At 34.3% G+C, this 26349-nt stretch overlaps 4 protein-coding genes across 5 annotated transcripts; 1 reads left to right on the plus strand and 3 right to left on the minus strand.

Annotated features, from left to right (window-relative positions):
* Positions 1-3457: 3457 nt before the first annotated feature.
* LOC104770524 (ubiquitin carboxyl-terminal hydrolase 8) lies at positions 3458-10268 on the minus strand. 2 transcript variants are annotated; one of them, XR_015592731.1, is made up of 13 exons: positions 9983-10267; positions 9056-9307; positions 8400-8541; positions 7784-7843; positions 7562-7654; positions 7095-7412; positions 6855-6995; positions 6536-6720; positions 5909-6166; positions 5639-5787; positions 4795-5328; positions 4237-4510; positions 3458-3982 (listed from the first exon to the last, which is right to left on the minus strand). XR_015592731.1 is itself a non-coding variant. In XM_087504803.1 (13 exons), the coding sequence occupies exons 1-13, from the start codon at positions 10072-10074 to the stop codon at positions 3869-3871; spliced, it is 2598 nt and encodes an 865-aa protein (XP_087360929.1). In that variant the 5' UTR covers positions 10075-10268; the 3' UTR covers positions 3458-3868. The 2 variants fall into 2 exon arrangements, 1 of the variants encoding a protein (XP_087360929.1); XM_087504803.1 differs by having other exon boundaries at positions 6550-6720; positions 9983-10268.
* Positions 10269-10562: 294 nt separating this feature from the next.
* On the minus strand, positions 10563-13001 carry LOC104770525 (uncharacterized). The gene is made up of 5 exons (XM_087504804.1): positions 12858-13001; positions 11901-12129; positions 11686-11700; positions 11264-11511; positions 10563-11178 (listed from the first exon to the last, which is right to left on the minus strand). Exons 1-5 carry the CDS (start codon positions 12984-12986, stop codon positions 10786-10788), a joined length of 1014 nt encoding a protein of 337 aa, XP_087360930.1. The 5' UTR covers positions 12987-13001; the 3' UTR covers positions 10563-10785.
* Positions 13002-19166: 6165 nt separating this feature from the next.
* LOC104770526 (putative receptor-like protein kinase At1g49730) lies at positions 19167-21301 on the plus strand. The gene is made up of 7 exons (XM_010494963.3): positions 19167-19482; positions 19805-20060; positions 20147-20199; positions 20281-20348; positions 20431-20526; positions 20607-20676; positions 20770-21301. Exons 1-7 carry the CDS (start codon positions 19401-19403, stop codon positions 21075-21077), a joined length of 933 nt encoding a protein of 310 aa, XP_010493265.1. The 5' UTR covers positions 19167-19400; the 3' UTR covers positions 21078-21301.
* A 48-nt stretch (positions 21302-21349) lies between these two features.
* LOC104770527 (chaperone protein dnaJ 2-like) lies at positions 21350-23959 on the minus strand. Its single transcript, XM_087506109.1, has 5 exons — positions 23395-23959; positions 22654-22964; positions 22274-22550; positions 21985-22183; positions 21350-21884 (listed from the first exon to the last, which is right to left on the minus strand). Exons 1-5 carry the CDS (start codon positions 23545-23547, stop codon positions 21562-21564), a joined length of 1263 nt encoding a protein of 420 aa, XP_087362235.1. The 5' UTR covers positions 23548-23959; the 3' UTR covers positions 21350-21561.
* Between the last annotated feature and the right edge of the window lie 2390 nt (positions 23960-26349).

The following is a 26349-nucleotide window of genomic DNA, read 5'->3' on the forward strand; positions in this document are numbered from 1 at the left end:
TATGTGTTATTTGTAGATGGGAGTCATTTGACTAAATCTACACATATCTAATTATACCTTTTGTAGTTTTTCATACTTTCAAATTTAATTTAGCACACTGATATATCCAGCAGTTCTATTGTTATTTAGTTTCGGTCTTAGAGTCAAAATTATTAGATTCAAGATCATAAAATTTGGATAACTAAATTGAGAGGGGTGTATCCAACTTGACATTTTAAGTGATTTGTATAAAATTTACAAATCCTATGTTATTCAATCATGGATTTTAAAAAGTCTTCTGAAATCCACTGTTATTGAACTGATGATTTAAAAATCTACTTTAAAATCCACTGTTATTCAAAACAGTTTGTGGATTTGGATTTTAATAAGTTTTAGGGATTCTGGAGGATTTGAGAGGATTTGTTTAGTTAAAAATACAGAAATCCAAATCTCATGGTTTTAGGTGGGATTTAAAAAAATTTCACCATAAATCATATCAACTTCCCTAAAATCTATCAAAATTCCAATTTTTCTAAATCTCATAAAATTCTCCAAAATCATGGTTTCAATACACCCCCCTGAGTTTCAAAACTTCAATGTCGTAGAATTTCTGACCCTCTTAAGAATAAACTAATTTCAATAAGAATAAATAAGTCAAACTACAATAAGAATAAATAAAGGATATCATATGAATTATGTTATATTCAATAAGAATATATAAGTCAAACTACAATATGATGACTTCGAGAACTTTTATGTATTCTTTTTCCACATTGATATATAAAATTTTGAGTAACATACTAGAAATATTATATATATATATATAAAGATATATTTAAATTTCAAAAATCTAATTTGAGTAAGTGCAACTTTAGAATGGATAAATATCTATTTTAGGACAATTATTTAAAAAAATTGGGTACATTTAACAAATTACAGTTTCAGACTTATTTTATAGATTATTGGTGTTGGAAATTATGTTTATAAACAACTTCCATCCAGTTTGGACAACTAACTTAGAGTTTTTTTTTAATTAATGTTTGGTTTAGAAAAAGAAAGACATATTCTATAGGTCAGATTTTTTTTTTTTTGAAACACCTGTTACCTACGGGTTTTGCAAATTCAGCAGGACGAATGTAGATATTCCTCATGTGGTTTTTGAAGAACCAGTTTTCTACAAGTAAAAAATAGCAAAATCGTTACGAGGTAGGCCTATCAATGTGAGTTCCCCCAGCTAGACAATTTAGGTAATCCAATTTGGTTAATCTTTATAACCGATCACTTTGGTTCACATTTGATTCGGATCCACCGTCGTGTCGATCCAAATGTTACGCTGAAATCAATTTTGATCCAAAACCACAATTATGAGATAGAATAAACATGACATGTATGGGACATGACCAGTTTTTCTGTCCAAAAATAAATTATTTTTTTATTTTATTGTAGTTGTTTCTACAAATAACAAAACAGTTATGATCATACTTTTTGACTAAAATAAATAGAATATTGTACTGGTATGAGTTAGATTATAAATGTTAATAATAATTTATAAAATTATGTTTATAAACATAATCTTACATACACATACATAATATATTGTAGACCTGATAAATAACCTTAATTTTTGAAATCAATCCCGCACGTACGTGCGGGTCTGAATCTAGTGTATATTAAAATACTAAACTAATAGAAAAGACAAAAAGACGTAACCACACATCAAAATAAAAGGTGATAGTGATTTGAAGCATAACCAACTTGAAAAAAATCATATGTATCTAATAAACATTTGGTTTTATGTTTATCATTTAGTTGACTATTCAAAGAGTAATATGAATTTTAGAAACTTAATAAAATAGGCATGATAAACAACATTTGTCAACTTCAAACATGAAGAAGACGTAGACACTGAAGGTAAAAGAAGATAGACATACCTTATGTAACATGAGCTTAGACATTCTTAATCTAACATTTTTTATGGAAAAACCACATTTTACATGTTTATTTCTGTATATGCTCCTAATTTTATATTAAATTATAAAATTTCGTATTTCAAAATTTATAAAATTATGTGAGGTGTAGAATATGATGTTTAATGAAGACTTTACCTTGATACTTATAGAAAAAAATGTTTTTGCTTTAAAATTTTTTATGCAAGAATACTTAAGTAGTATCATGAAAGGTATTCAGTTTTTTTTGTTCAAACTTCATGAGACTTATGGTTACATTTCTAATAATAAATATGCCATAAATTTTGATTATGTTTTTTCAGTCTTTATTGTAAAACATAAATTGTATGGCAATTAATACATTAAATTTTATCGTGGGTGTTACATTCTAAATAATTAATACACACTAAGTTATTATTATAATTATTATTTATTCTTAAAATAAATTAATAATTAATACAAAAATGGTACCGACTGAATACAATCATACATCATGGATCTTCAGAATTCATCTTATGACAATTATATTTTTATGTCTTGAAATTATTTTACTTATCTACTAAATAAATTGATCACACCAAAAATGATCATTTTGCAAAAAAATAAAAAATATCATATTTTATTTCTTAAATTATTTTAAAATAAAATGAATTGATAATATGATGTAAAAATTGTGAACTAAATATTGGAAAATATTTTAAAACAAATAAATATTCTAATTTTTCATTTTTCATATCTTCATATCTTGATATTATTTTAGAATGAAATTAATTGATCTTATTTTAAAATAAAATGTATTGATAATATGACATAAAAATTGTGAACTAAATATTATCAATATTTTACAAAATATTGATAATATTGGTAACTTTATAAAATACTGATAAATGATACCTCATTAGAAAATATATAATTACTAAATGGGTATTGAAAAATAATAGGTTATTTTTTAGTATAAAAGTATAATTAAATCTTATGAAAATAATAAATTTAAAATTTAGAAGAATTACACATGTCAAAAGAATAGAGTGCAACTTGTCAGCTTATTAGAGCATGAATTTGAAAAAACTTTTAATATAAGATATATGGAAGTCTTATCACTATAACTAATTATTAGTAATATTATGGACTAGAATGTAAATAAATACAAAATAAAAAATGAATTTGAGAATGTACCATTGGAGTAAGTGACTCTCAAACCTTTATTTTGAAGGTTTATTCCCCTTAAAATGAAGGTGATTGTTGGAAATGCTCTAACAGATTTGTATTTATACGTAGCCACCAAGTGTCCATTTGAATTCGTATAATGACGCAATGACGACATTAGCTTAAATCATTAAACTATGGTTCTGATTGACAACGCAACAACCATCACTAGATTATGGCTCTGACTGGAGAAGTGTGGAGCAGATTTAGACTACGGGAGATCCAAAGACAATGTCTATCGAAGTAGAGAGAGTAATACGAACAATATTGTAAAGAAAATAAGACACTGCGTTCGTCAAAAAAAAAAAAAAATAAGACACTGCAAAAAGAAAAGAATCAGTTAAATAGATGTAACTTAATCTTCTTTGGTCGAGAGCCAAAAAAAACTGACACACAAGAACTAAACAACAATTTAGAAAATAACCCACAAAAGGGCATTGTTCAAAAGCAATTTATCTCTCTATTCTTCTACTCTAATTTGAATATTGGTTAATGAAATAATCAGACACCAATTTTGTAAAAATTAAATGAATCCCCCCGCACTTTCGTTCTTCTCTGTCTCTTACTGTCCTGTAAAATAAGTCTCACCACATAGCTGCTCTGATCTTGATCTTGATCTTGATCTTGATCTTGTAGTGAATTGAGAATCAAGCTAATGATGTTTTTAAATAAGCCTTCCCCTTACACAGTGGCAAAACTGCAAATACCTCTCTCTTGTCTTTTCTGCTTCAGGTTCTTTAGTCTACAAGGCGTTTATAGAACAAAACGTAAGCAGCTGAGGTCTTGATCTTTTCTTGACTGATTGGGTGGACATGGCTATCATCAAAGTCATACCATCGATCACCTCCATGCTGAGAAATAAGAAGAAATTGAATTTAACTACCATTCTTATTAGGTCAACAACTATAACTCTATGAATCTGGATACCAGCAGTTTTAACCATAATCTATCCCGGTTTGTGACATCTAGATTATGGGTAACTCAACTTCTTACAGTTTTCTAATATCCTGGGTTCAACAGTTTTGCAACACAAACACTTAAAATAGATGAACCCGCTGAGACAAGAGAGATATAAAGAGATAATTACAAATGTCTTTTCACTTACGTGAACATATGCAGTGTAATGACCACCTCCCATGCTTCCGTAGTGATTGCTAATCGCATACAGCATGTAGCGATAAGTTGTCTGACCATTCTTGTAAGAAATGTAGGTCGATAGATCAAGATCATCGAGCGGGAAGTCCACATACGCCTCAAGCTTGTTCTTCATAAACCGACTATAAGAAAATCTCTTGAGGTGAATAACCAGGATCTCAGGCAACCTCCAGAGATCTAACTTTTTAATGGCTTGCCGGTGCTCTTTGCAGCCAGGACAATACCTAAAACAATTTGACTCATGTCAGTTACCAGCAATCAGACGAATAGTAAAGAGCAAGTCAGGCGCACAAAAAGATTGACAAAATTTGAGATAAATCTAAAGATGATGACGATGTGGGGAAAATATAGCATAGTACTGCTACATGCCTACAAAAATTTCAAGACAACAAAACAAATCACATGACTTAATTCTCATTCAATATTCAATTGCCTATGAGCGCGATTGTCAAAAGATAATGGAAAAGCTGAGCATATATATGAGAAATGGTTTTGATCCTCAACTCACCACATGTCATCAGGACCAAGAGGCTCCTCCGTCAAGAATGCCTCAAGGCACTTGTAAAGCGAAACGGTTTCTTGGGGTCTCTTAGTTCCAAATTTGCAAACCTCAGGTAAGGAGCTCAGAAGACAAGTATCATAAACGTCAAGCTCTTTTACTGGCCAACGTGCAAGCACATTCACCCGCTTGGATTTATTTATAGGCTTTTCTTTCAATACTTCAGATTCTATTAAGTTTCCTCTGTCGTCAGTTAGGTAAAGCCTCAACACAGGATCTGGAAGAGATTCAGCAGTCTCCTTCACGTCAATAGAATTTGTATCCTCAGTTGTAGTATCAACGGTATCTGCTTTATCAGTGGCTTCTTCTTCAGTTGGAATTTCATGATTCTCTGTGAAGAGTTCAGTAGGCATCTTAAATGAAGTAAGCAGCTTCAGGTACAGGTTCTCGACATCAGATCCATTCTCGACATCACAAAGCCTAGAGACCAAGGGGATCCCAAATGCCTTCCAAGTTGGGCTAGATTTCCCAGATATAAACTGCCTGAAAAACATTGAAACGGTTTAATATTTGGTACCCACTAGATATAAATGAAACTTCTGAACAGTGGTTAAACTCTACCATTTATTGGTTGAAAAATAGCACGATAGAGATACATTAGATAAAGAAAAGAGGTATAGGTATTGATCGTCGAGGTAAGTGCATGTAATGATTTTTTACTTTCATGTTGTTGCCAACATAAGCAAACAGATAATGTCTACAACCACCCGCCAAAGATAACGGGGCTAGGGGAAATTTTCATTGATATGAACCTTAATTAGCATTTGAGTACTACTGTGTTATGCAAACTTACTCTTCCAGCTTCTGATGCATATACACAATCAAAGGAGAATTGTTTGCATCTTTCTTTAACCGGTACACGACAAGTTTGTCACCATCTCTGATCAAGGTTAATGAATCAGTAGGCTCCTCCAGGAAGCGAAGAATCCGATTATTGTATACCTATACAAGTGAGAAGATCAAATGAAGAGAAATTCCACTGTATGTGTTACCAAATGCTCCACTTAAGCACCAGAATGAGTTTCATAGCAACAAATATAGCATATACATTATAGAATTATACCTCAGTAACCAGTAAAGTCTCATCCTCTGGTAAAGAGCAGGCAGTGACAAGAGCCTTATGAAGATCTTCGAATTTTCCAAACTTAGGAACGTTGACAGTCAATGGAATAGGCAGACTACTCCCATCGGCACTCATGACTGTTAAATCCATCGTTCGCATTGATGTGCATGGCAAAGGTAGCGATAGGTACATGAACGGATCAAACATAACAGAAACCTTTTTGCAAATAGGACAAACTAATGTTGATTTGTATTGGCCCTGCAACCAGAAATGCATATAAATGTATTAGTGATCGACAATATTAGGAAATTTTCTTGGCATGGTCAGATGGTTAAAGTGCAAAGAGCATCATATCAAACGAAAAGCAACTCTCAAAACAAAAAGTGTGCATAGAGTATTCTACAGGGCAATATCTCCTTAAATCAACGAAAATTTTATGTGCACGGAACTGAAATCAAGAAGATAAAATTGCATTTAGATCAAAATGATACTTAGAACCCCGAATTGGATACCAGAATACTAGACAGCTTGATCCATCCAACATTTTTTGACTAAACTAAAGATTCCTAATGTGCAACCCAATCCTTCGAGTGGTTGTCAGCAGACGTATATAAACAATTTAGGAACCTGAAGATAATTACTTGGCACACATCAACAATTATCGAATCATTGCGAGCCACATGATTTCGCCAATATTCATCAGCCACTTCTGCGTCTGGACGGCCATCTCCATCTTTTGCTTCCACGTAAGGCTTGTTCTTTACACGGTTTAAGTCCTCGTGGAGTCCATCAAGCAAGAAAGCTAGAAGTTCCTGCAACCAAGTCAAGAAACCTCAAAACATGAATGGAATATCCCAATATGCAGTCTTTAATGCTGAGAGACAGGTAGAAACATCAGGAACGCTCACTTAATTCAGATTCTATAAACTGAAGTGTTTTCCCTGACCTGCGAATCATGCTGATTAAAGCCACTAAACTGAGGAGCAAAGCGAGCAAGTTTCCCTTTGAATGTCCTTGGGGCCACTGTTGATGCACCTGGCGCCCACAGACTCCTCAACAAATCACCAAAAGCTAAGGCGATCTCACCCTGCCAGAAGAAAATTCGATCGGTGAGGCTAACCAAGAATATATCAATTAGCCACAGCAGATAATATGCATTTATACAGCAAGACACAATTTGGCATACTTTCATTCCCAATGGGTTGTCAAGATTTATTTCTTTACTATACTCTCCAAGAAAGAAGTCGACAAGCTTCGGTGTGTGAGCCAAGCATTGAAGGGAACTGTTCATGAAACAAGTATTTCCTAGATTCTGCAAGCCTGTCAACCCCAAAGTTCCAGCTTCTCCAGCTTTTGCCAAAAAGCTCAAAGAATTACTCCGTCCAAATCTAAACACTGTGCCACCATTAATGCCATTGGTTTGCTGTGTGGAACCATCTTCCTTTTTTGATTCCTTCAATTTGATGGAGTCTGATAATCCATAAATCTGAAGCTCTAGGAGCATCTGTTGGACAAAAAGTAATGATGAATAAGAATGGCATCAAAGAAATAAGGAAAAAGAAAAGGAAAAATGGAAGGCAAGTCTGAATAAGCATTTCGTTGTAACATATTATGATGCAATTCCCGCATTCACTCAAAAAGCATTACACTTACTTCCTGATCTGCTTGTTGTTGACAATCTTTGGAAGTGCTCACATCACTTTCAAAAAACAAGGTTGTTTGGCCAGAAATGTCCCAAATGCGCAACTACAGAATCAAAAGCAGCCGTATCATTTGTAATTTGCATGAATAAATATTGCATGTACCATAATATGCATAAACTGACATGCATATCATGTACATAGTAGGTAAAAGATCATGCATGGAACACTATACCTGCTCAGAATCCAGGCTGAATATCTTGCATGCTCTTCTGAAGCATTCAACTGAATTGTCCTGCATGAGGGAAAACATAAGATTTGGGACCAGAAACAACAACTGAGAAGCTAAGCAAATTTTTTGCAGGTAAGAAGATCAAGAAACTATGTTTCTAATATGGTTCAAGCAGAATCTTCATTGGAATCTGAAGTTTTAAGTATAGGAGTATATTCTGTAGATGATAACAATGGTATTGAATTAGTGAAACAAGTAGAAGAACTGTACAAGACATCTTGGCCCACTGTAAAACAAGACGTTTCAGGATGGATAGCAATATTCTAGCAGGAAATTTTAATATCCATAATAGTTTCAACAATTTCCTTCTCAAGTTTCATGTATACAAGAGTGGCAGAACTACAGACCTATAGTTCTGTAATGTTTTGTCTGGTACGGAAGTTTTATTTTGAAACATTAGTTCTAAGGAAACCAGGTCCCAGTGAAAAAGAATCCAGTTTAGTTTCCTAATCATCTTCAAGCGCGCCAATTAGTTAACCATGGACATATTTTAAGAAAATGTGGCACCATCAAGGCACTTGATCAGGCAAAATAAAAAAGGCTGTAAGTTTAAAGACACCTTTTTGCAAATTTTAACCGCCAATGAATTGGTTTCCTGCACAACGGAGAGCCTGAGTTGTACTGGATAAACATCAGCTCTGTCAACTCCTCCAGCCGAGAAACTTTTAACGCCTCTCTCAGTATTTTTATCATCATGATGCCTGGGAACAAAGATTAGGGAAATCATCCTTGCTTTTTAGAAGGAATAGTGTATAGAAATCCCAAACATATACAAAGGGTACCAACTATATTGCAAGAATAGAATAGGTACCATGATTAGAAATCCTGCATTATAACAATAACCTTAATTAAACTTTACATTTTCTCCTACCATGATTAAACTTTATACTTATTTTCTCACACATCGTAATACAAACTTCTAATATAGGATATACTGACAAGATGCCCAAAATATAGGCAGAGTCTACTTAGCGTCACATGTCCTAAAAAGTTTCTAATCAACCTCAGCCTGTTCTTCAATAAATTTGACCTCCAACGAATGAACAGATACAGTAAATAAGAAAGATTCCATAGAAGAAATCAGTTGATCGGATACTGGGATAGAAAATTTCCAGTCCAATTGGATGTAACACTAAAATGACAAGGATCGTGACAGATTTACCCACGTCATTTTAGAAAGACCGATCAGATATGTACAGAGAAAACAAAACTTACCATTTGAGTGCCTGAAGCCACATATCACTTGAGACTAAAGCAAAGTCCCTGCCTGAGACGCTTGCTTCTCCCGTTTCACCATTCTGTAACGCATCTCCTTCTCTCTTCAAATCGAACAAAATATCGGAGTTAAAGATGTTATTTATCAACTTCATAGGGCCTCCATAAGAGGAGCCAGTTGTTGCTGTATACAAGATCTCTCTTTTTTCAACTAATTCAGAAGGCATTGAATCTTGGGCATCTTTCCACCACCTGAAATTGAATTAACCCTTTGCTTAACTGAATGATTTCCAAATAACATTGCAGAGTACTTATATAATTCTAAAATGAGTGAGAATCGTATTTGGTAAACCTTTGATTGACTCCCATTCTAGTCTATCATTAGCTCAACTATTAATCAACTATCAACAAACAGACCAAGACACTGAGTACCTATTTCAATCAATACTGAAACCTAACAAATATAGCCTCTTAGGCTTTGGGAAAGTAAGAAAAAAATGACAATGTATTTGACATAGAAATGAATACGCAACTGGTATTGTCTTTGAAATCTGATTGTTGAGCACTACATACAAAACAATATCAAAGCAAATCTCGCCACTCATCTAGTGAATCCAAATCACATTCATTTGATTCTTCCGGAGTAACATCGCAAATAAGCTCAAACAAGAATCGGGTAAACAAAACCCATCCCTATGCATCCGAAATAAAAGAAGGATCCATGAGTTTTAAAATCCCTAGATCAATCAAATCAAATTACTAAACAAACTCCCACAAGATTCATATCCAAACCCCAATCGAATCAAAACTCACTCTGGATGCGATTCAGATTCGCCGAATATTCCCCAATCAAACATGAAGAAGAAGAAAAAAACGATACGATAGAGCTAGAGAAAGAGAGGCGGAGAAGAGGAGAGGAGATAATACCTCAAGGGGACGAAGTAGACTCTCTGCTCGCCATTGAACGAATCGATCCGCTGAGTTGAATCGGGAGATTCCTCGGACGACGTCCCGTTCATTGTTCCTCCTCCACACACACACGGTTGTCAAAAGAGAGAAAACTTTTTTTTCAGACAATCAGCAGCAGCATCTACAACACACCAGCCAGCCAGGGCCAAATGAAAATAATAAAATAAATAAAAGGAGAGAGATTTGGCCCAGAAAACTTTATTTTCTTTTTTCTTTTTTCAGGGAAGTATTGTTGTCCCTTGTGAAGATGATATAGGGGAAAGGAGGGAAATTTATATGATAATTTTTTTTTTTTTTGTCAATAATATTATCATTTATGACAATTTTATGTATTGACATCAATTAACGTATTTTAAATATTTATATATTCTAATTTTACCCTGTTTCCCGAATTTTTTCTTTATAAAAATATGGTTTTTTTTTTTTTTATAGTATAATTATTGGTTTTTGTAATGTCTGAGCTTTCCATTGAATTTATATAGTATTAAAGATGTTTAAAGTGGTCGATATAACATAAAAGTATTAAACTGCACTATGGTTTCTTTGTCAAATTGGCTGATGATTAAATTAGTCATCCTCCATAATCTTGAATTCTAATTTTTGTTTATTTGGAAAGTATATCAGTACAGTAATTATATAAAACTGTTCAAATATGAATTCTAAAATTCTCTCGTGAAAAGCTCAACTGATCTATAAAGCCAAAAAAAAAAAAAAAAAGTGGGACTGAATCCCCTAAAACACAGAATATGTTCAGTATCACATCAGTAGAAGAACCTTGAGGCAGTGTCGTAGACTGTCCCACCAGGGTACTGACCCCTTGGCTCGAACCCGTGATCTCTGTTTCCGCCCTGAAACCTAGCTCTCTCTCCGTATGCTTCAAACCGTTCTGAACCATAGGATCTGGATGGTGCATCCGCCGAAGGTACTGGATCTTGAGCATTGTCAATGTAACCTTGGGGATGACCAGATGGCAGTAGACTGGCTGGACCAACCGTGCTTGGATGGTACTGATCAGTCATCCCCATGGCTTGCTGCTTGTATTGTTGCTGTCTGGCTTGTGATTCTTTCCTCATGATCTCTTCTCTCTTACTTGTGTGACGTGCTCTAAGTGTAGCTAACTGTTCCTCGTACCGAGTATTAATGGTCTTTATTTTCTGTATATCAGATTTCAGGTCAAGTAATTAGAACCCTAAATAGAGTAAGTATTTCAGTAGCACAACTTTCCAATTTGTTGCTAACCTCTCGATGTCTGGCAATCTCTGCATCCTCTGCTTCGATTTGATCTTTTGCTAGTCTGGTTATATCATCCATGAACTTTTGCTCCAGACCTTCAAAGGTCTGCATCCCACGGTTATTATCATAACCAGTTTTGGGGTTTTCTTGGTGTTGTGATTGAGCTCTGGGAACACTGCCTTGCTTCTCCATTCCAGGCTTTGGATCCATTTGGCCACGGTAATACGTCCTCGATGAATCAACACCTTGTTGTCCTGTGTCAACAGAACACTGTAATCAAGAGATAAGACTTAAAAGCTCGAGAGAAACTCGATGCAGAATACATAAGGAATCATATCATTTTTATCTTTCCTCTGACGATTTCTGCAAATATCTCAACCAGAACTAATATTCCTCCCATCCTATGTAAATGTCATTGGAACGCTCACCAAGTATAGGAACAACTGTTGGTCATAATAAAGCACGCTAAGTCATATATGAGTATGAGCGTTACTTGAATTTACCAAGGCTACTGCGCAATAGTATCATTGTCTGTTAAACCTAAGAAACATGCCCATCACATGATGATTGCTCTTCTTTATAATGCTAAGACCTAAGACACAAAGACCTGACTATGAATACCGACACAGTAAGTAAGACTTACCTTCATTGTAAACTGCAGTTGCCATTGGTCTTGACATATTTGGGCCATCTCTTTCCCATCTCCACTGACCCTCTGGTCGTGAATCTGAAAATGGTTGGTCCCTCTCAGGCGTGAATGCCTCTAGTTGACCTTGGAAATCAGAATGGGCGTCCTGTATCTGTCCAGCTCCATATGCACCGGCAGGTGAGTCCGCAAAGTTTTGTCTTCTCATTTTCACTTTCTCCCAAACCTAACCTACAAAGTTGACAACTCAGAATAAAATTCAGGTACGGCTCACATAACACAGTTATACAATCTCTAAAACCAACTAAGGAAGTAAGGACATGAACATATTAAACCGCAGAGAAACAGAATCTAAATTAGAGCCACCATTCAGCTACAGCTTTAACCCTAATGTACCAATTCAAAGTGGATTACAAATAATACTCTACAGCATCTTGCAAAACCAATCCAAAGCATCGACTTTTTAGAACCAGTCATTAAAAGAGACGCCAAATCGTAATAAGCATGACAATGCCCCCACAAAGCTTAAGTAACCAACCAACAATATGAAACCAAACAATCACACATCATTCAAACATGAAAAGCCACATTCTTTTTATAAACTCTCTAGCTGCCACAAAAAGTATCAAGCAGCCCAAATTGGCAATAGATACTAGCTCCTAATGCTTACAGATATCCCCAAGGAAGTTTAGCAAACTACAGAGGAAATATAGAGGCAAAATTAAGATCCACACAACCAAACAGTCTTGAATTCTTATTTTAATACGAACAATATATCAAAAGCTTCTCTCACAGTCTTTAGTCCCCATAGTTCCGTATTCCGATATCAGTTTCAGATGACAGAGAAATTTCGACAGTCACTTGGGGAGAAAAAAATTGAATCTTTCAAGAGGAAAAAAAATACGATTCGATCTACTACGAGGAACGATGGAATCTGAGAGTTTAACAACGTACCCGACGCGGAGGAAGAAGAAGACGACGCGCAGAAGGCCGACGAAAGCCGAGGAAGAAGCGATGTACAATTTTAATTTTGTGAAATATGTATGGGTCTCTGATTGGGCCTCCGGGTCGGATCTGTGACATTATAAATACGGTTACGGTTTAATTACGGTCAGGTAACGGTTTAGATACGGTTCCGACGTGTCTTGAGTAATCTTCAAAGGATAGGAAGTACTTCCGACGTGTCTTGAGTAAGCTTCAAAGGTTTACAGTAATTTTTGCATGTTTTCATCTTCTTGTTTTCTATTGGAATAATAGTTTTGTCAATTATTGTTCGTAAGTGAATTGTTTGTTTAGCCAGAATACAGATTTAATTACAAGCTCTTTGGGAAGAGAAAACAACAACAAAAAAAGTGCTGTAACAACAATTATACCACGCATGTTCGTTCGGTCCGAATAAATTTTTTAAACCTATATTTGGAAAAGATGGAACGTGAGTCCGTCACTGGTTTGCACCGTCCAAAGGTTTCTCCTATGTTACATTTTCTTCTTCTTTCCGACTAAGCAAGTAAGTATTAATGTTGATAATTACTAAGGGCTTTGAATGGTTGTACAGTATGGTACAGACCGGATAATGCATGCCACTATTTTAGTATGCAAAAGATTGGACTGTAGTGTGGAGAAGACTAGTATGGAGTTTATAATGGTATGAAGTTTTTAATGAGTGGAATGAAAAATGCAGACTAACAGTGAATTTACATTGGTATGAAGTTGTATGCTTAGATGCATACTAGTATTGAGATTTTTAGTATGCAACAATGCATATTGATATGCAATAGTGAATGGTTAATTAAGTGTGGACTAGTTCAATTTTAGTCTGGTCCGGAGGAGACTATACAACCATTCAAAGCTTAGTATTTTTTTTTTGTTCGACAATACACTTAGGTTGTGAATGGTTGTCCAATCTGCTCTGGACCGGACTAAAGTCGGACCAATCCGCAGTAAATTCACCATTCATCATTCCAGACCAGTATGCACTACTTCATAATAGTCTGCAATTGAAAAAGAAACTACGTACTGTGTAGTTTGTACAGTTGGTCCAATTTTTCTGTTTACTCCTTAAAACCTCCATACCACCTCCATACAACTCCATACCAAAAATTAAAGTTGGATTAAAACGTGCTATTGTAACTAGTTGGATCCGAGTGCTTTGTTCTCATTTGTTAAACTTGTGTTTCTTTGTATTTTTGAAAAATTAAATGTGTACACATATGATCATTCATAAATATTAAAAACCCACAAAATAAAAAGTCACATTCTCAGAAAAAAAAACTAGAGCGACGAGAGAGAACTCTCTTCTCTTCAATCTTAGAAAGCTAATTTTCTTTTTGAATCAACCATTTATCTCAATAACCGAAATAACATTATTTTAGGATAATCGAAATAATAGATTTTGATTTGTAATTCTAATCTTAGAAAGCTAATTTCTTTTTTGAAACTCTATGTTATGGATAACCGAAATAATAGATTATGATTTAAAAAACATCTTGTAATAGTTATTATTAATTATGATAAAAAAAATAATTTTAATTCTTTGTCCACACCACTCCATACTGAGGTCCGATTTTTACCATTCATAATAGTATGGTGTTATGCATACTATTGTATGGTGTTGTGCATACCAATCACTACAAGAAAATGCATTTTGGGACTACAGTTTGTGACTACTTATTCTGCTGCAAAATATAGCGACGTTTTTGAGACTAATTTGCGACGACTAAGCGACTACAAAAAAATTAGAGAGAAAAACATCGCTTATTAACAACGAGACATAAACATCATAAAAGGGTCTCAAATAAGCGACTACATTAGGATGATTTTGCGTCGAAAACAAATTCGTCTCATAATGGTCACAATTTTGCGACTACTCTGTGACCAGCTTTATAGTCGGTAAGGATAGTCGCAAAATGTCGCATATTGAGGACTTATTTGCGTCCACATTTTTTACCCATACCATGTAACAAAGTAGTCACAAATTGCGACTATATTGTGACATATATCTGAAGACTTTGCGACTAACACCTGATTTAGCTACTCTTTTAAGACTGTTTAGCCACTCTCTATATTTTTTATTTTGAAATTTCACATTTGAGATTCATCTACATGTTTAGGTTGAATTTTATGCTTTGTTTTGCTCACCTTATTAATAATAACTTTCTCAAAGTATTAAATTTCAATGAATATAAACTAAACATCCATAAGTTCAAATTTTATCCTAAGTGTTACATGTTCTTTTATAAGAATGTGTTCCAATGAAGAAAAATCAAAACTAAGTAATGTAAACATTGTTTAACTAAATCTTACTATTACAAGTAATTTATTGTATCTACTATGAGTTCTCATTAGTGATTTATATTGTTCATAATGTGTAGAATTCAAGATTTTTATTTTGTGACTTTAATAAGGTAGTCTTAAAATAGTCACATAGTACGACTCTTTTGCCACAATGTTACGACTGAAGACTTTTGTCACACTTTTGCTACTAATTTGAGACTTATTTTGCGACTATATTGTGACATATATCTGAAGACTTTGCGACTAACACCTGATTTAGCTACTCTTTTAAGACTGTTTAGCCACTTGCTATATTTTTTATATTGAAATTTCACATTTGAGATTCATCTACATGTTTAGGTTAAAGTTTATGCTTTGTTTTGCTCACCTTGTCAATAATAACTTTCTCAAAGTTTGCGACTAACTTGCCACTATTTCCATACTGTTTTATTTTACGACTAGTGTGCTACTCTTATGCGACTGCTTTGTCACTATTCTTGCGACTGATTTGCTACCTCGACTGATCACTAAGTGTAGTTCTTGCTTTAAGTGTTTGATATTCAATAGTTTGATATTCAATAAGTCTAAGTTTCTAGTTGTTGTTTGATATTCAACAAGTCTAAGTGTCTAAGTTTGATATTTAATAAGTCTAAGTTTGTAGTTGTTGCTTTAAGTGTCAATAATTCTAGTTGTTGTTTGATATTCAATAAGTATAGTTGTTGCTTTAAATGTCGGTTGTTTCGGTTGTTTGATATTCAATAGTTTGTTTCAATTGTTTCAAGTCCATATTTAGTAGTAGACTTACTCATTTTATGTAACAGGTTTAACCGGCAGAAAGGTCAGCTGTCTCGAGCGATTTCTGGAATATTGAGGAGAAAGTTTGATGGGCTTACTACAGTTGGAAGGTTACTCCACTGCCCATTCAAGAGCGATATTTCAGGACATTTGCGATAAAGTTTACTCCTTATTTCTGTTATTGTTGCTAACTATGTTTTGATATTGTTGCTAACTATGTTTTGTGTTATTGTAGCGGAAGTACAATTGGGATATCGGCATTACTGAGCTCGTTAAAGCAGGTTTCTTGAAGATAGCCAAGAAAAGGATGAAAGGAATTGTCAGTCAAGCTAGGAGGAGTGGTGTACAACCACCATGGATTGGTGAAAAAATATGGCCCCTTATGGTGGAACATTGGAACACCCCTGATGCAATTGAGAATAGTGAGAATGCTTCACAGTGAAGAAACTCTGATCATGGAGGTCTTGGAGTGCACAAACACTTAGCTGGTCAGAAATCATTTGTGCAAATTCATCAAGAGATGGTAAGATTTCTCTTTTGTCGAATTCAGCTCAAAGTTTTTCTGATATTTCCATGTTTTTTATGATATTTCCATGATTTAATCTGTTTCACTATCATTGTAGGAGGAAGAGTTGGGGCATCCTGTGTCACTGGTGGAAGTGTTTCTTAATACACACACTCGTCCGGATGGAACATTTGTGGATCAAAAAGCCAAACAAGTTGCTGAGACGTATGAGAGGACCATAGAAAAGAGACAAGCTGAAACAGAGGAAGATGGTCCAAATGGTTCAGAGAGTTCAACACATCATAATCTTTTCCTTGATGAAAGAAATGAAATCTTCCTTCAGGTAAATTCGTTTCTGTCTGTTTTTTTTTTTAAATCTGGTTTCATTTAGTATGTGATGATTACTGAATGTTTATCTCTTAGTTTAGTGTACTCATACAGACCACAAAGGCAGCCCATTTGGACTTGGATCACTTGTGGAGACACTAAAGAAAAGGAAAAGGACAGAGAGTTATGCAAGCGCTTCTCCAACAACTCTTGGGGAGCTTCAAGATCAACTTCGGCGCAAGATTTCTGAACACGAGGCTGAGAATGCACAACGTGATCAGAAACACCGAGAGTCTCAAGCTGAACTGAAGAGGCTTCTCCTCTTCATGAAAGAAAAAAATCCTGAGTTCGAAGCTTTTATGGTTTCTCCTCCTTAATCATCCACACCTGCAACCACCCATCCAGCTACCGCACCTGCAACCAATGCACAACCCACTGACGGAGGAACCACACCAGGCACCACACCAGTCTCCAGTCCAGCTGCCAATTCCCCTTCCTCTAATACTGCTTCCAACTGAATGTGTTGCAATTCCCCCTTTTTTTTTTTAATGAACTTGTTTTGCTTTTGAATACTTTTTGGAGGATCTTTTTGTTTAGGATGATAAGTTTGCATGATTAGTACCTTAAATCATCATTCCTTTTGATTAATATCATTTCAAAATCTGAAATTAATCAGATTTAGGATTGCTAAACCGTGACTAATTTGTGACCAAACCAATTCAAAAAATGTAACTACTTTGTGACCAAACCAATTCAAACAATGTGACCACTTCGTGACCAATCCAAATTACATAAATAGTCGCTAAACACAGACTCTTACATTAGTCCCAAAACCGTCCTAATTCTATACAATCACAAAAATGTTAGGACTGTTCTATACAGTCACAAAATTGTCCCCAAATAGAGTTGGATGCAGTTTAGTCGGAAACTGCAACTACCATATATGGTCACACAAACGTCGCAATATATGACTATATTACAGAGTCTTAAATCGGTCGCAAATAAGTGACCATGTTACAACCAACAAATTTTGCGACCGTTTTTTAGCGACCATCGCAAATAGTTGCTAAGTGGTCGCAAAACCCTTTTTTGCGACTATTGAGCGACCATTACTGAAGTCGCAAATGACATATTTTCTTGTAGTGAATGTTTACTCCATACTACAGTCCATTCTACTCCATACTAAAATGTTAGTACGTACTATCTAGTATGGAGTGTATGGAACAACCATTCAAAGCATTACATTTTTATTTTCTTTTTCTGGTTTGTAAAAATTAAAGATCGCATGCTAAAAGAAAAATATCTTATAGAAAGGTCATCATGATTCGTTATTATGCTTCCATTTTTAAGTGTCTAAGCTTTGGTATACAAAAAACCAAAATTTCGAGTTATCCCCTATTTAATAAAACGGAAGTACACGACTTCAAATTTGTAGACTATATAATTTTAATAGTAGGTTATAAATGGGTTATAAAAAAATTGTATTAATTTGTTACAATATGTTAGGTGTACACGGAAGATTTTAGGAGATAATCTTAATTCTCTTTTACACCAAAATATATCCTCCAAAGATTTGATTGTTACATTACGTTGATTACAAAAACAATAAACAGAATATTCTGAATTAATTCTCCATAGAAAAAACATTTGATAAACATAAAAAAAAAATCTAAGCAAATAATAATAATTAATACCCATGCTAGAGCACATGTTGAAATTCCTTTTATTTATATTACATGCTATAACATGTAATATTAAAATTAATATTATAGCATGTTTGTTATATGTAATGTTAATATTACATGCTATATTAATTGTAATATGCAAATATTAAAAGCTATATCAAATGTTAATCAAGTGCGGTGTTTGAAGACTATTATTCCCTATGAAAATGATCATCGTGTGTATAGCATGATCCAACAATGAGTAAAAACTTGCATATGATTTTTTCATAATATTTTATCCAAAAAATTATTAAAAAATTATTTAAATTATATTTTATCATAATAATTATAAAAGAAACAAAACAAATTACAATCCATGCTCTAGCACGGGTCATAATCTAGTACTAATAATTATGGACATCATCTTCCCCAGAGTTTGTTAGAAACTTATTAAACTTTATTCATTTAGCAAAGGTTTTTTTTTTGTTAAACATGTCAAAATTGAGATTTTTAATTTCTATTTTAAAAAAAAAAAAATAATAATCAGTCGATCACTGAGATGTTAGATGCTTGTTTACAAGATTCCAAAGACTTTTGAACCAATAATTTCTAATTTTTAACAAACAAACAAAAAAGAGGACAGAGAATCTCTAATAATTAATTATAGTATTAAAAAACCGTTATGATTAATAATAACTTAAAGAAATACTATATAAATAGAAAAGTGAAGAAGAAAAAAAGCAGTGAGATTTACAGCTCAGAAGGGCTAATAAGCTTTTTGGTACAACTGACACTCTTCCAAGAAAGCATCAGATCCAATTTCCGCAATCATCTCCACACAAAAACAAGATTTAAGAGAGAGAAAGAAAGATATAGCTCGTGAAGAAGAAAGCAGCAGCTCACTACTGTTTAAAAAAAAAAAGTGAAATCGCCATGGCCATGGATGATGATCGTCTTCGCTTCAGCCGCAGAATCCAGTTTCTTCTTCTTGCTTGGCTCCGTCGTTCTCGCTCCGGTATGCCCCCCAATTTACTCTCGCTATCTCTTTCCACTTTCTTCTTTCTTTTTCAGATTAGTTTTCTAGAGTTCTTGATTTCGACTTTTCTTAGTGGTTTTTGCTATAAACTCTGTTCTGAAGTCGTAACTATTGCTGATTCATTTTGAGTGACTTGGTTTGAGTTCTCTATATCACTATATGAGACCTTGTGTTTCTACTTATTGGTTTCATCAACTCAATTGTTAAGTAATTAAGCCACCGATTCAGTTTCTTTGGTTCTGTTAGACTTGTGTTGTATGTTATTTATACAACCTGTCCTTCAACTGTGACATCATTACAGGAAGAATAGAATTTATCAGACGATTTGGATACAAGGATATAGTCAAAGCAACAGAAGGCTTTCGTAAGGTTATTTACAGCAACTATCACGGGTCTGCATACAGAGCCAAATTCAAAGGTGGTGAGGTAGCTTTGGTCAAAGAACTCAATGCTCTCGATCTTGGACGTGAACGGTTTGATGAGGAAGTCCAGCTCTTGGGTCGTTTGCGTCACCGTCATCTCCTCACCCTTCGCGGTTTTTGCATCGGACGAAAGAGGTCTCCCTTTTATTTCTCCTCTGAAAGAAAATAAAACTTGCTTTTGTTGATTTGCTTTTGGATTTCTTCTTCTTGCTTTTTCTCAGGCTGCTAGTGTTTGACAACATTGAAAATGGAAGCTTGAAAGACCACCTCAATGGTAATAAAACCCTTCAAAACATAATCATCAAAAAAAAAAAAACGTAATCATTTGTTGAATATTTTGTCTCTTTCTTGATAGATCCGCTAAAGACACCTTTGAACTGGAAAACTCGCATCCAGATAGCCATTGGAGTCGCAGCTGCATTGGTAAACTTGCTTTTATCTAACATCCCAATTATATACTATAAAGGGACTCAGAAGATAACTATGATCCGCTCTTTGACCACAGGAATACTTGCTCATCTTCAGCAGTAATGATGCACAGATATATGATGTTTCAGTGAACTCATGTAACATCATGTTGGACGAAAACTTCACCCCAAAAGTAAGTTTTTCCCTCATATATAGGTTCCTTTAAGCCCTTTTTTGTATCAGTTATTAATAAGTGAAATCTTCCTCTCATAGATTTCAGATATCCGCGTCAACAGGCACCCAAAAAACCATCCCAAAGCAATCCATGATTCTTGCTCTGAAGGTATAAACTTAAAATTCTCTTCTTTCCAAGGTCAAGGCTATTCAGCTTCATTCATTGTTTCCAGTTTCACAAAAGAAAAAAATTGGCGTGTAGGATCATGTGCGGATGAGGAATGTGGAAACGTGATATTCCAACTAGGAGTGTTGATGTTAGAGCTGATCACAGGACAATCATCAGACAGACAAGGCAACGACTTGATCGAATGGATACAAGACTCATGCATTGCAAACTCCATTGATAAAATGATTGATCCAGATTTAGGTAACAACTATAGCTCTAGAGAACTCCAGAAAGTTCTAGCCGTGGCTCGACTCTGCATTAAAACGAGGTACGAGCCCCCTTCATTCTCAATTACTCATGTATACCGGTATCTACAGAAGAAGATCGATGTTGCAGCATAAATAGTAGTTTCTTGTTTGTGTACTGGATTGGTTGGATGGTTAAAAATGATAAAAGACACACGGTTTATCGTCCGTATTTTGTCTTTTGCCCATTTCACACCATTCTAGATGTGTAATACCAACTAATAGAGTAGTAGCATTGTACTGATTTGGATACTTTAACTGATAACTGTGTGCAATTGACTTCGTTTCTTAGCTTATTTGAAAATCAGTTCTTCTACCAAGTACTTATGACTTAGAAAAAAAAGAACCTGTATTGAACAGTGGTAGAATTTTCTCTGTTTCGGACATTATAAATTGATAACAAAAACTTAAAAGGAACTACAAAGTTTATTCTCAAACTAAAAAAAATGGTAACAAGGATGTGAATTAGGACGAGGTTCTTCCCACTGAATAGGCAAAGTCTATAAAAAGACCCAAAAATAATACAATGCAAAAAGAAGAAGCAGATGTTTGATATCACTAACACGCGCATGTGGATGGATCACTGCTGGGCACATTGCACACGTTGAGCACCGCCTGGGTGTTCTTCGTCATCATCGTCATAAGCCTCTCTTTGAGCTTGTGCCTTCCTTTTCATCTCATCCTCAATGTTCACATCATGCAGAGTCGTCTCTTCGCAGTCATCTATATCCATATCGCTCATAGTTGCCTTGGTCGGCTTTGGCAAAACTTCTTCAATGGTCTTTGTCTGATCCGGGCTCAGTGATTCTGGGAACTCAACCGTGAAGTGGATGTATAACTTGCCCTTCATGAACGGCCTTTGGTACATCACCATTCCCTCGTCATTTATCGCCTTGTATGAATCTATCATCAACCAAAATAGACACCACGTTAAGACACAAAAACTGGCATAAATAGAAAAAAATGAAAGGCGTGTATGATTGGGGTAAAGTAAAATACATACCAGGTTTGACGACCTCTCCGGGATTGGATTTGATGAGAAGCTTTCTTGAGTCCAAATGGGTCAAGACAAAGTGGAAGCCACACAAGGCCTCGGTTAGAGAGAGGGTGTGCTCCACAAATAGGTCATCTCCCTTTCGTTTAAACTTTGGGTGCTCCTTTAGCTGAATGACGAACACTATATCTCCAGTGACAGTATCAGGCTGTTTCCAAAAGAAAAAGGTAGGAAAATAGTCAATAGACGGAAAAAATTATAATGATCAAAGCCAGGAAAAATAAAGAGTATCACAAACCGCTTCATCTGCTTGGCCACTGAATGTGATCTTCTGATTGTGTTGCATTCCCTTCTCCACGTGTACTTCAAGCACCTTCTTCTCAGAGACAACCTTGTCTCCTTTGCATTGTGGACACCTATCCCGATCATTGATTGTCTCTCCTGTGCCTTTGCAATCATTACAAGCATGCTGCACCTGCTGAATCATTCCAGGTCCAAACTGCCTGATCGAGACCTTCACTCCTGCACCCTGACAGCCACCACATTTCGTTGAAGCTCCAGACTTGGAACCCTTTCTGCAATGATAAAGCAAATAATGTCAGTGAAAACCTCTTTTACACATCTTGGATATACAAAGCAATACAGCAACCGTGAAAGGATAAAGTAATAAGTACTAACCCGTTACACTTTGAGCACAAAGCTTTCCTAGAAAGTGAGAGTTTCTTTGTTGTTCCGAGATAAACGTCCTCTAAGGAAACCTTCAGGGGATGAACAACATCTTCACCTCGCCTCTGCCTCCTTCCCCGGCTGCTACCACCTCCGAATGGGTGTCCACCACCACCAAAGAAGGACGAGAAGATATCAAATGGGTCATGCCCACCGCTTGCAGGACCCATTCCCTCCTTGAGTGCATCCTCTCCATATTGATCGTAGATCTCTCGCTTCTCCGGATCACTAAGAACTTCATAAGCCTGAGCTAGCTCTTTAAACTGCAGAGACATGTAACATAATTGTTTAATTATTTTGTTCAAATCCAAAAGACTCTACAGACAAACCAATTTACTCAATACACATAATCTCCAAAACAATAAATTCAACTATCTCAAGTGCCAAAAGAAGTAATTTTTGCCTATCTGAAACAAACGATCTAAAAGACAAGTCGAATTCAAGAATCTAATCACAGAATCACAAATCTATAAGAATCTATACACAAAGAAGCTACAAAGCCAAAAAATTGATTCACCAGTTGACCTAAAACTCGCAGATTCCAGATCAAATCGAACATTAAGATTAATTTAACAAAGATCTAAGAGCACCATCGATCGAAGAATCCAAATCAAACTAAAAACTAAGATTTTTAAAACAGAAACCAAATCAATTATCACAGAACCAGAGCAATATTGAAGAAAAAGGAGAAACCTTTTCGGGATCTCCACCCTTATCAGGATGGTTTTTGATGGCGGCTTTCTTGTAAGCTTTCTTAAGATCTTCAGGTGATGCGGTCTTAGGAACACCGAGGATCTCGTAGAACTTGGTGTTATCGCTCTTCCTAGAAGGTCCTCTTCCGAACATCTTTTCTTTTCTCTTACGAAAACCCTAAAAAAAACAATACAGAGAGAAGGGAAAAGTCCTTCGAGAGGGGGGAGAAGGAGACGGGAGTTTGTTGTGGCTGCTCGAAGACTTTGCTTCTGTTCAAGGTCTTGTGGAGCGGAACACTCTAGAACTTTTTATATCTTTCTTTCTTTTCTTTTTCTTTTTTCCTTTTTCCTCTTTTCCTCTTTTCACAATTTGTTTTTTTTTTTCTTTTATTTATTCGTTTCTTTTTCTATGAGAAAGAATATGGGAAATTTCTCTTAAAAGAGATCAAAAAGATAAATGGAAATTTAATTTAAAAAATAAAAAACCATAGAAAACAAAAAAGGAGATAACTTAGAAACTTACATTAAGAAGTTCATATACTGTCTCCTCTATCTTATTATATGACATCCAACATATTATAAAAGTCTCCTTCCTATATAGGTTAAGATTTTATTTTATCTACTACAATCCAAATACATTTAATATCCATTAATCTTCCACTAAATTTTTTTGATTTAAGAGTTGTTTTGTTAACACGTTTGATTTAAGAGTTTAAAGTATTATATATCAACATATTCTAACTGCAAACCAATAAAAAAAAACACTATATAGACATACATATAATCCAAATTTTTAAAAATTGTTATGATATTTATAATTTAACCAACTCTTACTTAATAATAATATACATGGAGAATCCAATTGATAAATGTTATTGATGACAAATTTCAGGTGTTCAAGAAAAAAAAAATTGTTATTGATGACAAATTTTGTTAAGTTAAATTGGTCCAAATGATCATTTTATAGATGCACGAGTAATGACATATCACGAAACAAAATGATCACACAAATCATTAATCAGGGCATGAGTAAGTTATAAACTTGTTTACTTGAGTGCTTTAGACATTTTTATGTGGGACTCCTTTGTTTATTCTGGTTTACTAAAGTAAGTGCGTCATGTGTCGCCTACGACAAGTACGAACAATGTTGATGATAGCTAGCTTAGCTAATACAACTTGGGAAGTACGAATAACACGTTTCAACATATGATAGAACAGAACACAACACGCACTCATGCTAGATTTTTTTGCCAAAATTTCCCCAGGGTCCTGGATCCAGCCTTAACTTAGCCGACCTGTGTATGTGTCATGTGTTCTCTTGCTGATTTAGATCGAGTGTGATTGCTAACCAAAAACAAAACGGTACAAGTGTACAGCTTTGATTTTTTACCAATCACCAAAACTTTACTAAACACTTTATTAAAAACTTTACTCTCAACTTTTTTATACCGTTTTCATGTACAACATTTTCTTACAGCTTTGCACTATTCCGTAAAATCTTACAGCTCTAGCTTACAGTTTTTTTTGTACAGTTTTGGATACGTTACCAATCAGACCCATCATTTTTATGTTGCTATGGTACAATGTGTATTGATTATCTTTCTTTATTTTTCTTTTAAGAGTTTTGGAGCTTATATTATATTAGGAAAATCATCGTTTTGAATTGTACTAACTTAAGAAATATTTAAAATAATTTACTAACACTTTAAACTTTTAAACTAATTTTTATGTTTACACCACCATAAAAATGACAAAACAGTAATATTCACTAATGTGATATAGTTAAATTATGTTGATTAATTTAATTTTTAATTCTTGAACATCAAATTGACTTTCAAAAATAACACATTAATGTTTTAAAGTTAATTTTCAAATGTTTTCTCTCATTTATAAAATAGTTAATCCACTAATCAAAATATAGATAGAATTACTTCTCGTAAGTTTGTGTATCTTATAAATAGTTTGTCAAAAAAAGAATGTATCTTATATATTGCACCACATGGTCCAGAAGATACTCAAAAGCGAACAAAACTTACAAAAATTAATCATCTACGATAGAAAGTTCACTGTATACTTAATCCTCAACCTTCCAAATTACAGTTAGCTTTTTATGATGCAACTTTTTTTAATACACGATTTTATAAATGGGCCTATCCAGTGAGGTTAGGTCTGAAATTACATACTGGCAACAATAGTTACAAAATATAATTTTTTCCGGCGAACAGAAACAGTTATGGACGGTTAAACGGAAACAGATGATCAGACCTACTAATACCGACAAAAACAAGTCTCACAGCTTTGTAACTTCAACACCAGATCCAGTTCTTTGATCGGAGTTTTCTAATCCTGTCGCATAATCTTTACCAACCGCGATTCAAACCAACCACAAGGCTTTATGATGCAATTTATGTGTTATTCTCTTATATCTATATATACATTTTTAGAGACAATTATGAAATAAATCCTAAAGTTCAGTACTATTTACAAGGAATGCCACTGACATTAAACATTTTATTAAATTTATTTTTTTAATAGAACTAATTGTTATACATAGTACTCCCTCCGGTTTTTTTTAGTTGTCATTCTAGAGTAAAAATGTTATTTTCTAATACTTGTCATTTTAGGTTTCCAATGCATATGTTTGGTAAAAATATCAATTTTATCCTAACTATTTTAATGTTTTGACCAATAAAAAAATTAGAAAATGTATTAAAGAAGAGGTATAATAGAAACTTGATCTAATTTCTTAATTTGTGTGCAAATGCCTAGAACGACAAGTAAAAAAAACCGGAGGGAGTAACTGTTAGAGGAGCATATGCCATAAATTTTGGTTTAATTGTTATAAATAAATTCGAAATGTATTTATAGAAAATAATTAGTTCTACCTAAATTATTAAATAAAATAAATATACCTTTTTATTTTTTAACACCATTTAAAAAAAATGATTATTTCTAT

This window comes from Camelina sativa, chromosome 20, assembly GCF_030686135.1.
Source record: "Camelina sativa cultivar CO46 ecotype springtype chromosome 20, ASM3068613v1".
NCBI lineage: Eukaryota > Viridiplantae > Streptophyta > Magnoliopsida > Brassicales > Brassicaceae > Camelina > Camelina sativa.

Coding starts and splice junctions, on each gene's coding strand:
- LOC104770524 (XM_087504803.1), bottom strand. CDS start 10,074: ATGAACGGGACGTCGTCCGAGGAATCTCCCGATTCAACTCAGCGGATC. Junction 7,655..7,783: donor TCAGCCTGGATTCTGAGCAG/GTATAGTGTTCC, acceptor TTGATTCTGTAG/TTGCGCATTTGGGACATTTC. Junction 7,413..7,561: donor AACAACAAGCAGATCAGGAA/GTAAGTGTAATG, acceptor TTTGTCCAACAG/ATGCTCCTAGAGCTTCAGAT.
- LOC104770525 (XM_087504804.1), bottom strand. CDS start 12,986: ATGTCACAGATCCGACCCGGAGGCCCAATCAGAGACCCATACATATTT. Junction 12,130..12,857: donor TTCTTCTTCCTCCGCGTCGG/GTACGTTGTTAA, acceptor TTTGTAGGTTAG/GTTTGGGAGAAAGTGAAAAT. Junction 11,179..11,263: donor AGATTGCCAGACATCGAGAG/GTTAGCAACAAA, acceptor TCTGATATACAG/AAAATAAAGACCATTAATAC.
- LOC104770526 (XM_010494963.3), top strand. CDS start 19,401: ATGGCCATGGATGATGATCGTCTTCGCTTCAGCCGCAGAATCCAGTTT. Junction 20,349..20,430: donor TTGGAGTCGCAGCTGCATTG/GTAAACTTGCTT, acceptor CTTTGACCACAG/GAATACTTGCTCATCTTCAG. Junction 20,527..20,606: donor ACGAAAACTTCACCCCAAAA/GTAAGTTTTTCC, acceptor TTCCTCTCATAG/ATTTCAGATATCCGCGTCAA.
- LOC104770527 (XM_087506109.1), bottom strand. CDS start 23,547: ATGTTCGGAAGAGGACCTTCTAGGAAGAGCGATAACACCAAGTTCTAC. Junction 22,965..23,394: donor AGGGTGGAGATCCCGAAAAG/GTTTCTCCTTTT, acceptor ATGTCTCTGCAG/TTTAAAGAGCTAGCTCAGGC. Junction 21,885..21,984: donor CGGAGAGGTCGTCAAACCTG/GTATGTATTTTA, acceptor GGTTGATGATAG/ATTCATACAAGGCGATAAAT.